This window comes from Euleptes europaea, chromosome 7, assembly GCF_029931775.1.
Source record: "Euleptes europaea isolate rEulEur1 chromosome 7, rEulEur1.hap1, whole genome shotgun sequence".
NCBI classification, from domain to species: Eukaryota; Metazoa; Chordata; class Lepidosauria; order Squamata; family Sphaerodactylidae; genus Euleptes; species Euleptes europaea.
In genome coordinates this window covers 99,122,139-99,137,400 of record NC_079318.1, presented here as the reverse complement: position 1 = coordinate 99,137,400, position 15,262 = coordinate 99,122,139, and the positions used below count along the sequence as shown (strand labels likewise).

The following is a 15,262-nucleotide window of genomic DNA, read 5'->3' as shown; positions in this document are numbered from 1 at the left end:
AAAGTCAAAAAAGAAGAGGAGACAGCAGAATTGATTGGTATATGAGACTCGTAAGACCCGGCGGGTGGAAAGAAAGGGACATTTTAGAATAATAAACATTTTTTTCCCCCACGTAGAAACGTCAGCAGTGCCTAACCAAAACTAAACCACGCACACTCCGAACCAGCAAACCAAGTTTTAATAAGGTCTCAAGTTATGGAATTATTATAAGAATTAAAATAGGAAGGGGACATCTGGAAACCTGCGGATAAATTAATAGGAATCTAATTTTGTTCAGCGAACAGGCTTGTTCTAGCCTGGTGGAAGGAAATTCTGTAGAACAATCATTGTTTATAACTGAAGTGACTGGAGGCATTCATTTGCCGAGGACTTGTGATTGATCAACCCCGGGGACAGCTGTTGGTTGGACAGGGACAGGGGAGCCCATTTTCCCCCAACAGGAAGAATCGGAAGCGAGATCTAAATCCCAACGACAGCAACAACAGACTCCCTCCCGTAAAAAGCACAAGATTTGCACCGGTTCTTCTCGCCGGTGAAGCGCGTCAGCCCCGAAGACTCTTGTGGTGAATGATTGCGGGGCTGCAAGGGACGCCGTAGGACGGGGGTCCCAAATGGAACCAGCCGAGTCAGCAGACCCTAAAGGGGAGGTGGAGAATGAAAGCCCCTCGCCCGAAATCGAGGCCTCCCAGGGGCAAGGAAAAGAGGACCCTGGTGTCGGGAAAGGTGAGGAGGCGACCGCGAGAGAGGACCCCATGTTGAATGGGCAGGATCAGGAGGAGGGCTTGGGACCAAGCTGTGCGGAGACCCCCTCTCCCGATGTCAAAGAGGGGGCAGATGACGGGAGCGAGGCCCCGCACCCGGCGTCCGCAAAGCTGGAAGAGGCAAACCCCGGAGACGAGGAAGAGATGGCGAGAGAGGATATCCCGTCAGAGAGCGCTACAGCTCTGCCGGATGCCCTCGATCCCAGCCCAGCCGTCACTGACCCCAGCTGCAGTGCCACCACCGAGCAGGCCACGGAGCCCCCCAAGGAGCGGCCTGCCCCGAGCAATCCCCCTGAGCCCCCCGACTTCTACTGCGTTAAGTGGATCAACTGGAAAGGAGAGCGGACGCCCGTTATCACCCAGAGCGAGAATGGGCCTTGCCCACTCCTTGCAATCATGAATATCCTTTTCTTGCAGTGGAAGGTAAGGGCATAGTGCTACTGGACTCTTGCTCTTTTCTACAGTCCCAAATATCTTTGTCTCTCCAGGGAGTGGAAGAGAGAACTTTTAATAAGACGCAAAAACCTCCAAACGCTGTTCTGCAGGGCTGGGGCCAAGTTGGATGGGGAAAACCCGGATCTGAATGGTGCCTATTGGCTAAAGTCTATGCCATCACCAACTCCCACTCTCCCCCCTTGCTCTCGATCCTTAGGAGAGCAAGATTTGAGTCCAGCTGCACTTTAGAAACTAACAAACTTTTCAGGGTATAAGCGTTTGAGAGTCAGAGCTCCCTTCGTCAGATACTCGAAAGCTCATACCCCGAAAATCTTGTTGGGCTCTAGGGTGCTCCTGGATTCGAATCTAGATCTTCTACTGCAGACAAGTGTGGCCACTCTCTGCAACAATCATTGTGTGGGGGGATTGAAGATGGTTTTATTCATGATGGCATTTGATTAGTTCTTCTGCCTACTGGCAGTTTTAAGATATTGGTTTTAACTAGCGGTTTTTCTGTATTTTATTATTTACATTGTGTTCTACAGTGAGTTCCTATAAGGTAGGATGGTGGCTAATAAATGTTTTCAGAATAAATAGAGCAGTTTGGCAACTTTAAAAAATATTTATGGGGCAGGAATGACCGTCGATCCACCATTTGACTTTGATATATTAATACAAAGCAGCTTGGAAAGTCAGGATTGCACCATGGGTTGGAAGACCCTTCTGCGGCATTCGTTTGTTATGCCGGTCTTGCCTTCCAAAGCACATCTTGTGCATTGTCTGGGACCATGCACGCATGCTGTCTGCAGAGAATGGGCCCCAGGTGAGACATAACATCCAAATCGCAAGATGTCATAGTCCTACTGTACAACACATTGGTCAGGCCGCACCTGGAGCATGGTGTGCAGTTCTGGAGGCCTCACTTCGAAAAGGATGTGGACAGAATGGAGCGGGCGCAGAGGAGAGCGACGAGGATGATCAGGGGCCTGGAGACCAAGCCCTACCAGGAAAAGTTGAGGGAGTTGGGAATGTTCACACTGGAGAAGAGGTTGTGGGGGGACAGATTTGCTCTCTTGAAGCATTTGAAGAACTGACACTTAGAGGAGGGCAGGGCAGAGGACAGGACTTGCAATAAAGGGTTTAAATTGTGGACAGAAAAGTACCGGCTGGATATTAGGAAAAGGTTTTTTACAGTAAGAGTTGTTCAACAGTGAAATCAGCTACCCAGGGAGGTGGTGAGCTCCCCCTCATTGGCAGTCTTTAAGCAGAGGCTGGACAATCACTTGTCAGGGATGCTCTAGACTGATCCTGCATTAAGCAGGGGGTTGGACTAGATGGCCTCTATGGCCCCTTCCAACTCTATGATTCTACACCCAGAGTGGGTTTTTATCAGAATGGTGACTCAGCAAGATGCATCCTTACCGATTGGCTCAAGGCCGGCTGCCTCTGACCTCTCGAGGAGACTCTGAATTCTCCCCAATGTCTCTTTGCTCTCAGGTCAAGTTGCCCCCCCAGAAAGAAGTGATCACGTCCGATGAACTGATGGCACACCTCGGTGAGTTGCAGATTTACACCGGGGGGGGGGGGCTTTTCTTTTTTAAAATTCTTTTAAATGTCTTGGCTCTGAGCGGGCAACCTCAGCTCCAGGTGAAAATCTGAAGCTGCCTGCCACGGAGTCAGTGGCCCACCCAGCCAAGGTTGTTGCCAGCCCTGTTATAGGGCTGCCAACTCCAGCTTGGGAGATTTGGGGGTGGAGCCTGGGGAGGGCAGGGTTTGGGGTATAATGCCCTAGAGCAGGGATGTCAAAGGCCATTTATGAATGGGAGGTTTTGCCTTGGATTTGCCACTCTCTAAATTGCACATTTTCCCCATCCGAATTCTCAAAATGCAAAATAAGCCCCCGTGCAGAGTTCTGAGAATTCAGATGGGGAAAACGTGCAATTTAGAGAGTGGCAAATCCAAGGCAAAACCTCCCATGCATAAATGGCCATAAGGGGTATAACGCCCTAGAGCAAAGGGGTATAGTGCCCTAGAGCAGGGGTGTCAAACATAAGGCCCCAGGGCTGGATCCGGCCCCTTGAGAGATCTTATGCGGCCCGCGAGCCAGGTGAGGCCAGCCACCCCACCCACCCCACTTCCGGCACGGCACGGCCCGACCAAATGACATTTATGTCATATCCGGCCCTCGTAACGATTGAGTTCGACACCCCTGCCCTAGAGTCCACCTTCCAAAGCAGCCCTTTTCTCCAGGGTGGCTAATCTGTGTAGTCTGGAGATCAGTTGTAATTCCGGAGGATCTCCAGGCTCCACCTGGAGGCTGGCAACCCTAGCTATCTGATATCCCCTCAATGCCAAAAACCGTGACTGTGCACGGCATATGCTCTGTTCCTGAGCTACACATTTCTCTTACGTTGTGAAGCTGCCTTTTGATAAGTCAGAGGGAAATCTCTGAGGTTGCTGGTGAGGATCTCTCACAGCCCTGCTGCCTGGGATTGAACCCGGGGCCCTCGGGCCCCCGAAGCTTGCGCTGCACCGAGAGTTTGGCTTTTGCTGCCCACGTGCCTCCGTGGGCAGTACCACCCAGGCAGCATGGGCGAGGAGAATGCCTTTGGCGCTCTCTGCACTTCCCACATCTCATTCCTTCCACCTATAAAATGTGTTGCAGGCGCCGACAGCCGCAGTTTGCCACAGGGCTGTGCAGAGAAGGGGAAAGGGGGGGGGGTTAACCCTTCCACCGCCACTCGGTTTCACTTTTTGTACCAGACATCCTGCTTTGTTGTTAGCATCTTAAAGGGGAGAGGGGAATGCATGTTTTTAAAAGGGCAAACCTTTTCTCTTTTAAAAGACTAAAGGAAAGAGCCTAGTTTCAAATAGTGAAACCGAGTGGAGGTGGAAGGGCTAGCTGTTCCTCTCCCTTCCTTGAAGGAGCCTCAGGCAAACTGAGGCTTCAGAAGCCTGACATTTGCATGTGTGAGCCCTAGTTCCTAACTTCTAGTACTGCACATACCCATCTACTCAACACGTAAGAACATAAGAAAAGCCACGCTGGATCAGACTGAGCCCCATCAAGTCCAGCAGTCTGTTCACACAGTGGCCAACCAGATGCCTCTAGGAAACCCACAAACAAGACGACTGCAGCAGCGTTACCCTGCCTGTGTTCCACAGCAACTCATAGAATAGGCATGCTCCTCTGACGTGGGAGAGGATAGTATGCATCATGACTAGTAGCCATTTTTACTAGTAGCCATAGATAGCCCTGTCCTACATGAACACGTCCACTCCCCTCTTAAAGCCTTCCCAGTTGGCAGCCATCACCACATCTTGGGGCAGGGAGTTCCACAGTTTAACTACGTGTTGTGTGAAGAAATACTTCCTTTTATCAGTTTTGAATCTCTCACCTTCCAGCTTCAGCAGATGACCCCGTGCTCTGGCCTTATGAGAGAGGGAGAAAAGCTTCTCCCTGTCCACTCTCTCCACCCCATGCATAATTTTACAGACCTCTATCATGTCTCCCCTTAACCACCTCCTTTCCAAGCTAAACAGCCCTAAGTGTTTTATCCGCTCCTCATAGCGCAGTTGTAGCCCCCTGATCATTCTGGTTGCTCTTTTCTGCACCTTCTCTGCAATATCGCCACACCAACAAGGCCCAAGACATATTCAGTGAAAGGCAGAAGTGGAGGGTAAGGGACAAAGACACTCACAGGGGGAAATTAGAAGGAGGATAGCTCTACCAGTGGTGCCTAGCCATGGAAACCTCCATATACAGAGGCAATCAACCTCTGAATGCCAGCGCCCGGAAGTAACATCAAAGGAAGGCCTCAGCCTCTCCGCCCTGTTGTTGGCCGTCCAGAGGAACTGGTTGGCTGTTGTGTGAGGCAGGATGCTGGACTAGATGGACCACGGCTCTGGTCCAGCAGGGCTCTTCTGATGTTCTTACGCCATGGTTACTGAAGGGAACCTCCACGTTCAGAGACAGCCAACCTCTGAATCCCAACGCCAGGAGGCAACTTTGGGGAAGGCCTCCGCCTCTGGGTCTTGTTGCTGGACCTCCAGAGGAACTGGTTGGCCACTGTGTGAGACAGGATGCTCGACTAGATGGACCCTCACTGGCCTGATCCAGCAGGGCTCTTCTGATGTTCTTCACAAATCCCACTGCATCCTGGAGCATGCCCCCCCCCCTGCAAGGGGCTTTGGGACAGTTCCCGTGTGTGTGAAGCCGTCTGGATAGGATTTTGCACACTATTTCTGTTGTTTTCCAAAATTTGCTAATGAAGAAAAGTCTGGGATTCTTTCTTTCTTTCTTTCTTTCTTTCTTTCTTTCTTTCTTTCTTTCTTTCTTTCTTTCTTTCTTTCTTTCTTTCTTTCTTTCTTTCTTTCTTCCTTCCTTCCTTCCTTCCTTCCTTCCTTCCTTCCTTCCTTCCTTCCTTCCTTCCTTCCTTTCTTTCTTTCTTTCTTCCCTCCCTCCTTCCTTTCTTTCTTTCTTTCTTTCTTTCTTTCTTTCTTTCTTTCTTTCTTTCTTTCTTTCTTTCTTTCTTTCTTTCTTTCTTCCTTCCTTCCTTCCTTCCTTCCTTCCTTCCTTCCTTCCTTCCTTCCTTCCTTCCTTCCTTCCTTCCTCTTTCTTTTTCTTTCTTTTTCTTTCTTTTTCTTTCTTTCTTTTCTTTTTCTTTTCTTTTCTTTTCTTTCTCTGTTTTGTTTTTGTCTCAAAAGGGGACTGCATCCTATCCATCACGCCCCAAAAGGAGTCAGAAGTCCTCCAACTGAATTTCCAGCAGGTAGGTCAGCGTTTTCCTTTGATTGATTGAACCCATTTCTCTCCTGCCTCTCCAGTTCAAGGCTGCTAACGGGGAGGGGGAAGCCAAACCATTAATAATACAACTTGAAAACAGCACACCGATAAAACGGTTCACTAAAGTAGGCCTCCCGGCCTTAAAACCATCTCTGCGTTAAGACCTGCGTTCAGTGAAAACCAGGAGCGTAAAACCATTCTATGCATGGGTATAACTGACCACTACACCACGCAGGAGGGACTTCAGTGCCGTAAAATCCAATTGCCAAAGCTGCCATTTTCTCCAGGTGAGCTGATCTCTATTGGCCGAGATCAATTGTCACAGCAGGAGATCACCAGCTACCACCTGGAGGTTGGCAGCCCTAGCGATAGACCCACAGGGTCCCCCAGATTCAGTGGGCCCCTCCTCATCCCTTCAGCACTGCATCTTAGGGGTTGTTTCCTCTCCTGTTTAAAAACTCCCCATCCTGCCTTTCTTCTCTCCTCCGCCGTCCCCAGAACGTCAACGACGCCATGACGGTCCTGCCCAAACTCTCGACGGGCCTGGATGTGAACGTGAGGTTTACGGGAGTCTCCGATTTCGAGTACACCCCCGAGTGCATCGTCTTTGACCTCCTCAATGTTCCTCTTTATCACGGGTGGCTGGTGGACCCGCAGGTAAGTGCATCGATCTTTCCCGGGTTATGCAGGAATCGGGGCTCGCAGCTATAAAGGAGGCGGTGCATGGGTGTCCTGGAGTATTCTGGGGCTTGGCCAGCCAAATTGCTTAGTGCCGTCCATGCAGCTAGAAATCCACACATGGTAGGAGCTGCTAGCTGCCTGGCGCTCAAGACAACCCCCTAGGCTGCCGACAAATTGAATTGCAGCCAGCTGGGGGAGAAGTTCTCAGTTTTCCCTTCCTTTTTCTTAAAAAGAGCAAGTTTCTGACCTTCATGGATGCAGAAGAATATTTGGGTAGGCAATTTCTGCTGTCTCAGAAACCAAAGTTGATGTACCACAGGAGCAGTTAAAACGCTTAGGGCTGTTTAGATTGGAAATGAAGAAAGTTAAGGGGAGACCTGATAGAGGTCTATAAAATTATGCATGGTGTGGAGAGAGGGGACAGGGAGAAGCTTTTCTCCCTCTCTCATAATACCAGAATGCGGGGTCATCTGCTGAAGCTGGAGGGTGAGAGATTCAAAACTGATCAAAGGAAGTATTTCTTCACACAACGCATAGTTAAACTGTGGAACTCCCTGCCCCAGGATGTGGTGATGGCTGCCACCTCGGAAGGCTTGAAGAGAGGAGTGGACATGTTCATGGAGGAAAGGGGTATTCATGGCTACTAGTTAAAATGGATACCAGTCATGATGCACACCTCTCCATGATCAGAGGAGCATGCTGAATATATTAGGTGCTGTGGAGCACAGGCAGGATAATAATGCTGCTGCCGTCGTCTTGTTTGGGGGCTTCCTTGAGGCACCTGGTTGGCCGCTGTGTGAACAGGCTCCTGGACATGATGGGCCTGGGTCTGATCCAGCAGGGCTTCTCTGATGTTCTTATGTTCTTTGAATTTATATAGTTTCCTGACAAGGTCTGCCTTTGAACATTAGGCAGGCAAGAATATTCCATACCAGAGACCGGAAACAAAGTCGGAGAATCTGGATCTCTGCAGAGCTAGGTTTTTTCCAACAATGTAAACTAGGGTTGCCAGTGTCCAGGTGGGACCTGGAGATCTCCGAGATTTATAACTGGTCTCCAGGCTACAGAGATCAGTTCCCCTGGAGGAAATGGCTGCTTTGGAGGGTGGGTTCTATGGCATTGCATCCCTGTTGAAGTCCCTCCCCTCCTCAAACCCTGGGCTTCCCAGGATCCACCCCCTCCCCAAATCTCCAGGAATTTCCCTACCCGCCATTGGCAACCCTAATCTAAACCCAAGGAGAGGGGGTTGCAGGTTTAGGCCTATGGCGCAAAATGCAGCGTCTCAGCATGGCTGCTGTTATCACCGCTGTTGGAAAGAGTGTTTCTTGGTCCCGCGTCTAAACCATCACTTCTGTTGTGGTCCAGACCTCGACGAAGAATGCGTTTCTGGCATTTCTCTCTCCCCAGTTAGCAGAGGTGGCCCAGGCCATCGGCAAGCTGAGCTACAACCAGCTGGTGGAGAAGATCATCACCTGCAAACACTCCAGCGACCCCAATTTGGTGACCGAAGGTAAGAGTCGCAGGACCAGGGTAGTTAGCCGGGAACGGTGTTAGCCAGCGTGGTGTGGTGGCTCGGAGTGGTGGACTCTAATCTGGAGAACCGGGTTTGATTCCCCACTCCTACATGAGACTCTAATCTGGTGAACTGAGTTGGTTTCTCCACTCCTCCACATGAAGCCAGCCGGGAGACCTTGGGCTAGTCACAGTTCTCTCCGAACTCTCTCAGACCCACCTTCCTCACAAGGTGTCCTGTTGTGGGGAGGGGAAGGAGATTGAAAGCATGTTTGATTCTCCTTAAAAGATAAAGTCGGCGTATAAAAACCAACTCCTCCTCCTCCTCCTCCTTCTCCTCTTCGTTTCAGAGGGTAGCCATGTTAGTCTGCAGAGAGCCAGCGGGGTATAGTGGTTAAGAGCGTTGGACTCTGATCTGGAGAACCGGGTTCGATTCCCCACTCCTCCACATGAGCGGCGGAGGCTAATCTGGTGAACTGGATTTGTTTCCCCACTCCTCCACATGAAGCCAGCTGGGAGACCTTGGGCTAGTCACACTCTCTCAGCCCTACCTACCTCACAGGGTGTCTGTTGTGGGGAGGGGAAGGGAAGGCAAATGTAAGCCGGTTTGATTCTCCCTTAAGTGGTAGAGACAGTCGGCATAGAAAAACCAGCTCTTCTTCTTTGAAAGCTTTGGTTGCCGTTGCAACATTGCGTGGGAAGACTCCCGCGAGTTGCTTATTCTCAGGCTACGCCTTTGGCTCCTGCGGGTCCACCCAGCTCTCTTTAACACATCAGCAGCAGTCAGAATCTACTTGCATATTAAAGTCTTGGGACACCTTTACCAGATTTATTGTGGCAGGAACTCCTGCAAATAGTGGAGCCAACATGAAACGCGAGTGGTCCAGCATGCAACCTTTCTGTGTAAAACTCAACTTCTCTGTCTAGTGCATTTTTAGCCCTGAGGGTAGTATTGATAGGTTTCCCTTCCCCATCCTTATCCTTCTAACAACCCTGTAAGGTAGGCTAGAATGAGAGAGAATGACTGGCCAATGTCGCCCAAGCAAGCTTTATGGGAGCCAGTGTGATGTGGTGGTTAAGAGCAGTGGTTTGGAGCGGTGCTCTGATCTGGAGAACCGCGTTGGATTCCCCACTCCTCCACATGATCGGCGGACGCTAATCTGAAGAACTTGGTTTGATTCCCCGCTCCAACATATGAAGCCAGCCAGGTGACCTTGGGCTAGTCACACTCTCTCAGCCCCACCTACCTCACAGGGTGTCTGTAGTGGGGAAGGGAAGGAGATTGTAAGCTGGTTTGGGTCTCCCTTAAGTGGTAGAGAAAGTCGGCGTATAAAAACCAACTCTCCTCCTCCTCCCTTCCTTCCCTCCCTTCAACTGGGGCTTGAGTATGGTTGTTTTCAAGCGATCCTCCTGCAGTGGATGCATTTTCCCCTGGCCTGAATGCTCTGTTTGTTTGGCCCTCCAGGACACTCGCTTGGCTGTTGTGTGAGACAGGATGCTGGTCCAGATGGACCCCTGGTCTGGTCCGGCAAGGTCTGCTTAGATCCTTCTGTCCTCTTTCCCCCAGGTCTGATCGCAGAGCAGTTCCTGGAGTCCACGGCCTCACAGCTGACCTACCACGGCTTGTGTGAGCTGACCTCCACGGTGAAAGAGGGGGAGCTGAGCGTCTTCTTCAGGAACAACCACTTCAGTACCATGATAAAGCACAAGGCAGGTGTCCGCCCAAAGTCACACGAACACACCTGAAGCTGCCTTATGCTGAATCAGACCCTCAGCCCATCAAAATCAGTACTGTCTACTCAGACCGGCAGAGGCTCTCCAGGGTCTCAGGCAGGGGTCTTTCACATCACCTTCCCGCCTAGTCCCTTTTACTGGTGATGCTGGGGATTGAACCTGGGACCTTCTGCATGCCAAGCAGATGCTCTTCCGCTGAGCTACGGCCCCTCTTTAGCTCTCCAGGGTCTCAGGCAAAGGTCTTTCACATCACCTACTTGCCTGGTTCCTTCAACTGGAGATGCCGGGGATTGAACCTGGGACCTTCTGCATGCCAAGCAGAGGCTCTACCACTGGGCTATGGCCGCTCCCCAAGTCCTCCCAAGGCAGGGGTCCCCAACCTTTTTGAGGCTGCAGGCACCTTTGGAATTTTGAAAGGGGGTGGTGAGCGCCAACCCAAAAATGGCTGCCACGGGAGGCGGAGCCAAACCCAATATGAGGGCCTCCAGGGGCGGAGCCAAACAGAGTACCTCCCTCCTTGCACCTCCTGGGATGAAGGGAATCCTGAAGGGGGAATGGAATCGCACACTGACTAAAGAAAGAAATCCCAGTTGCTTTACTAGTCCTCCTCACCTTCCAGCGGAAAACCTTTTCATTTGAATGCGGGAATGCAATAACAAGCCTTGCAATATACAGTTATTACACTAGGGCCCTATTCAGATTACCACTCTAAACCGGGTGTCATCTTTTATTGGCCCGTTTTGGAATAAAGCAATACAAGCTCATTTCAATCCATCTAAGAGCCATCTCTAAAGCGCTCTGGCTAGTTCAAAAAGTCCGGTGATTGTTTCCCCGCCTTTTTTGGCAGCAGAGGCTAGGACCTTTAATGATGGGTTTAAATTGTGGACTGAAAGTTACCAGCTGGACATTAGGAAAACATTTTTTACAGTAAGAGTTGTTCGACAATGGAATCGGCTACCTAGGGAGGTGGGGAGCTCCCCCTCATTGGCAGTCTTTAAGCAGAGGCTGGGCAAACACTTGTCAGGGATGCTCTAGGATGATCCTGCATTGAGCAGGGGGTTGGACTAGATGGCCTCTGTGGCCCCTTCCAGCTCTATGATTCTATGGATCAAAGCCCCCTCCCCTGTATCCTCGAGAACCACAGCTGCAGCCCCCTTTCCCCTCTGGGCTGGTCGTTGTGGGGCCTGGCAGCATCCCCAAGGGAGCCAGATTGGGCCCGACGGCTGCCAGTTGCCGACCCCCCCTGATTCACAGAAGTCTGTGTCCTTCTTCCTAACCCCTCCAGAGCCACTTGTACCTCCTGGTGACCGACCAGGGATTCTTGCACGAGGAGCAGGTGGCCTGGGAGAGCCTGCACAACGTGGACGGGGACAGCTGCTTCTGCGACGCCGAGTTCCACCTCAGCCACGCCTTGGGCAAGGAGGCCGCCGGCGGCTCCCCACAGGAGCAGCAGTCGAATCAGAGGCAGGTGGACCAGGTAAAGACGCACCTGTGCCCAGGGGAGCCAGCCAGTACCGCAGGGTGCGAGAAACAGGAGCCGGGAATCCGGGCTTCGCGGAGTGCGGAGGGGTAGGGGGGGTGTCACAGTAGGAAAGCGGTATGAGCAGCGGTCAGTGACGCATGCAAGGAGAAACACGCGCTGATCTGAAAGGAAGCCGAACGGCAGCAGAGCTCACTTCCCAGCGAAGGGGTGGTGCGGAACGAGGGAAGCCCCTTTCCTGGTCGCCAGCGGAGATCCCTCGCCATCATCCCCTCGCTGCAGAACGGGGTGCCCGACGTTTCCCCCCACCCCGTCTTGATCCCCCTTTGCGGATAACCACCAAGAGAGCCAGTGTGGCGTAGTGGTTAGGAGTGGCGGATTGTAATCTGGAGAACCGGGTTCGATTCCCCATTCCTCCACATTAGCGGCAGACTCTGATCTGGAGAACCGGGTTCGATTCCCCACTCCTCCACATGAGCACCGGACTCTAATCTGGAGAACAGGGTTCGATTCCCCGCTCCTCCACATGAAGCCAGCTGGGTGACCTTGGGTTAGTCAAAGCTCTCTCAGCCCCACCTTCCTTACAAGGTGCCTGTTGCGGGGAGGGGAAGGGAAGGCGGCGATTGTAAACCGGTTTCATTTTCCTTAAAAGGTAGAGAAAGTCAGCATGTCAAAACCAACTCTTTTTCTCCTTCTTTCATCCCAGCCCCGCTGTGGCCCCACGGGGCCCTGGGGGATTTCCCCACGCGTGGGTTCTGGGAATGAGCCCCAGGGAACAGGGAGGTTGCGCCCATGCTCAGCTGGGCACAACTAGCCAGTCAGGACGGACAAGTGTGAGCGGGGATCTCAAGGGGTGCGCACATCCTTGGCCGATCACTGCCTGCTTCCCTTTGTCAGGCATCCAGCGGCGGAGCCAGGTGGTGTTTCAAGGTCGCACTGTTGTTCTACTCTGGTGTTATTGTGTCTTGCCTTTCTCTGGGAACAAGGGCTATCTGTGGGTTGCTGGAGCAACCAGTAGTCGTCCAGAAAGTTCACTTTAACCTTTATACCTCCTGTATCCTTAGCATTTCCCCCATTAGTATCCTTGCCAATTTCCAAGTCGGTTTCTGAACCTTGCTGCGTATTCCTTAATAAATCAACTTTCTATGGAGTTCCTGTCTAGAGGTCGGTTATTGGGATTTGCCTGGTGAGCCCAGAGCTGACACCCTTCTCTTTTGGAAACCTCTCCGCTCCTACGGGCTGTGTGATCCTTGTTGATGGCTGCCGCCCGTGCTGACCCCCCCCCCATCTGTTCTCTCCCCCCCCCCGCAGGACTACATGATCGCCTTGTCTCTGCAGCAGCAGCAAGGGGGGGCCGTGCTGAGCGACCTGGAGCTGGCCCAGCAACTTCAGCAGGAGGAGTATCAGCAGCAGGAGCCCCCGCCCGCCACCCCCCCGGCACAGGTAGCATGGGGCTCCTCCGGACCCCGTTTCACCACTGCCTTTCCGCCCGCCGGCTCCCTTGGTGCGCTCGGGGAACGGGGGCTGGGGCTGCATGTGTCACCCCCGCAAGGGGAGCGAAAGAGTGGGTAGAACTTCCCGTCTCGTTCCAAACACACGAAGCTGCCTTATACTGAATCAGACCCTCGGTCCATCCAAGTCAGTATTTTCTACTCTGACCGGCAGCGGCTCTCCAGGGTCTCCAGCTGAGGTCTTTCACATCACCTACTTGCTTAGTCCCTTTAACTGGAGATGCCAGGGATTGAACCTGGGACCTTCTGCATGCCAAGCAGAGGCTCTACCACTGAGCCATGGGTCCTCCCCAAGTGTCTCATCACCACTGGCTGGGCTCGGCCCTGATCCGCTTCGATGTCCCTGGCTGTCAGTGCCTTTGAAGAAAAAAACATGGGAGCTCTCTTTGCTGACCCCTGTGCCGCTTGTTTTCATTCTAGGCGAGAGCGCAGCCCTCCGCCCGCCCGGCTGGAGAGCGCAGGCAGCGGCAGAAGCCGGATACGGACTGCACCATCCTGTAACACTGACAACGCCGGGACATCCAGAGCTCCCTTTTACAAACTGCCAGAACCTGCCATGGGGGGAAAAAATCCCCCTTCTGTGCACAAGGACTTCTATTTAAAGTCTCCCCTTCCCGGGGGCCAAAAAACCAAAATTTTAAAACGCAAAACCTTGGAAAAGAAACTTGTGTTTCTGCTCATGTCTTTGATTCGCCTCTTCCCATCACCCTGTGACACAATCTATGGTTCTTTCTAGTGGTGGTGGTTTCAGGGTTGAGAGAATTGCCGGTTGGGGTGCCGGGGGCGGGGGGCATCCTGCCTTCAGGGGCCTGCCCAACCATAGAGGCAAACGGAGGGCAAAACCAGCAGGTGCTAAGATCACGGACCTCCACCCATCTATAAATTGCGGGCTTTGCAGCCTCAGTTTGCCTTAGGGGCAGTGCAGGGGAGGGACGGGATTTTACCCTTTAACCTTTGCTTGGTTGTACAAATCAAAACGGGTTCCCTGCTTGCTTATTAGCACACTGAAGTTAAAGAAGATGTGTTTTTATAGGGGGTTTGCCCCCACTTTGAAACCCTAACTGTGGAGCTTAGAATCATAGAGTTGGAAGGGACTACTAGGATGATCTAGTCCAACCCCCTGCACATAGAATCATAGAGTTAGAAGGCACCACCAGGGTGATGTAGTCCAACCCCCTGCACAATGCAGGAAATTCACAACTACCTCCCCCCCACACCCCCAGTGACCCCTACTCTATGCCCAGAAGATGGCCAAGATGCCCTCCCTCTCATCATCCGCTTAAGGTCATAGAATCAGCACTGCTGACAGATGGCCATCTAACCTCCAGGGAAGGAGAGCCCACCACCTCCTGAGGAAGCCTGTTCCACTGAGGAACCGCTCTGTTAGAAAATTCTTCCTAATGTCTAGACGGAAACTCTTTTGATTTAATTTCAGCCCGTTGATTCTGGTCTGACCTGGAGCAACAGAAAACAACCCGGCACCATCCTCTATAAGGCAGCCCCTCAAGTACTTGAACATGGTTCTCATATCCCCTCTCAGTCTTCTCCTCTTCAGGCTAAGCATACCCAGCTCCTTCAACCTTTCCTCATAGGACTTGGTCTAGGAACATCGACACAGGACTTTATATTTTTTTTAAAAAAAGCCGTTCCCCACGGCAGCTGTGTAGCTGCGGGTAACCCGACTTGGGTCCAGGGAACCCAGAACCAACTCATCAAAAAACCAAACGTCTACTTTGGCCTGGAGGGAGCACCATTCTGCAGTTTGCACTTTATAGAAGGAGCGTATTGTCTTCCTCTTTGAACATAAGAAGCTGCCTCATACTGAACCAGACCCTCGGTCCATCAAAGTCAGTACTTTCTACTCAGAACGGCAGCAGCTCTCCAGGGTCTCAGACAGAGGTCTTTCACATCACCTACCTGCCTGTTTTGGTCAAGGGCTTCCTGTCTTGGTCAAGAACAGCTATCTTGAGTCACCCCATTTGCCCCAAATGATGTGGCCACAGGTTGGCTGTACAGCCTTGGGACATCATCGTACTAAGATTATTATTATTATTTATTCCATTTGTATCCCATTCTCTTCCCAGCCAGGCAGGACTCAGAGCGGATAAAAAGCATTGTTAAAAACAATCCATAAAATACAGTTCAGCACAATACACAATAGCCTTTTACGCACGGCTGTTTCCTAGGGTTGCCAACCTCCAGGTAGTAGCTGGAGAACTCCTGGCATTACTACTGATCCCCAGCCGATTGAGATCAGTTCACCTGGAGAAAATGGCTGCTTTGGCAATCGGACTCAATGGCATATCCCTCCCCACATAAGCACTACATCTCCCGCCCCCCAAATAAAAACGGGCAATTCCCT

General features: G+C 51.8%; 1 protein-coding gene across 1 annotated transcript; it reads left to right on the top strand.

Moving 5' to 3' along the window:
• The first annotated feature begins 611 nt into the window (after positions 1-611).
• On the top strand, positions 612-13,401 carry MINDY1 (MINDY lysine 48 deubiquitinase 1). Its single transcript, XM_056853910.1, has 9 exons — positions 612-1,184; positions 2,694-2,751; positions 5,904-5,968; positions 6,481-6,639; positions 8,071-8,173; positions 9,743-9,885; positions 11,195-11,386; positions 12,701-12,832; positions 13,321-13,401. The coding sequence occupies exons 1-9, from the start codon at positions 612-614 to the stop codon at positions 13,399-13,401; spliced, it is 1,506 nt and encodes a 501-aa protein (XP_056709888.1).
• Positions 13,402-15,262: the final 1,861 nt, after the last annotated feature.

Excerpts from the sequence above, each read along its gene's own strand:
- MINDY1 (XM_056853910.1), top strand. The coding sequence starts at position 612 with ATGGAACCAGCCGAGTCAGCAGACCCTAAAGGGGAGGTGGAGAATGAA. Across the intron at positions 1,185-2,693 it reads TCCTTTTCTTGCAGTGGAAG|GTCAAGTTGCCCCCCCAGAA; the intron begins GTAAGGGCATAG and ends CTTTGCTCTCAG. Across the intron at positions 8,174-9,742 it reads CCCCAATTTGGTGACCGAAG|GTCTGATCGCAGAGCAGTTC; the intron begins GTAAGAGTCGCA and ends TCTTTCCCCCAG.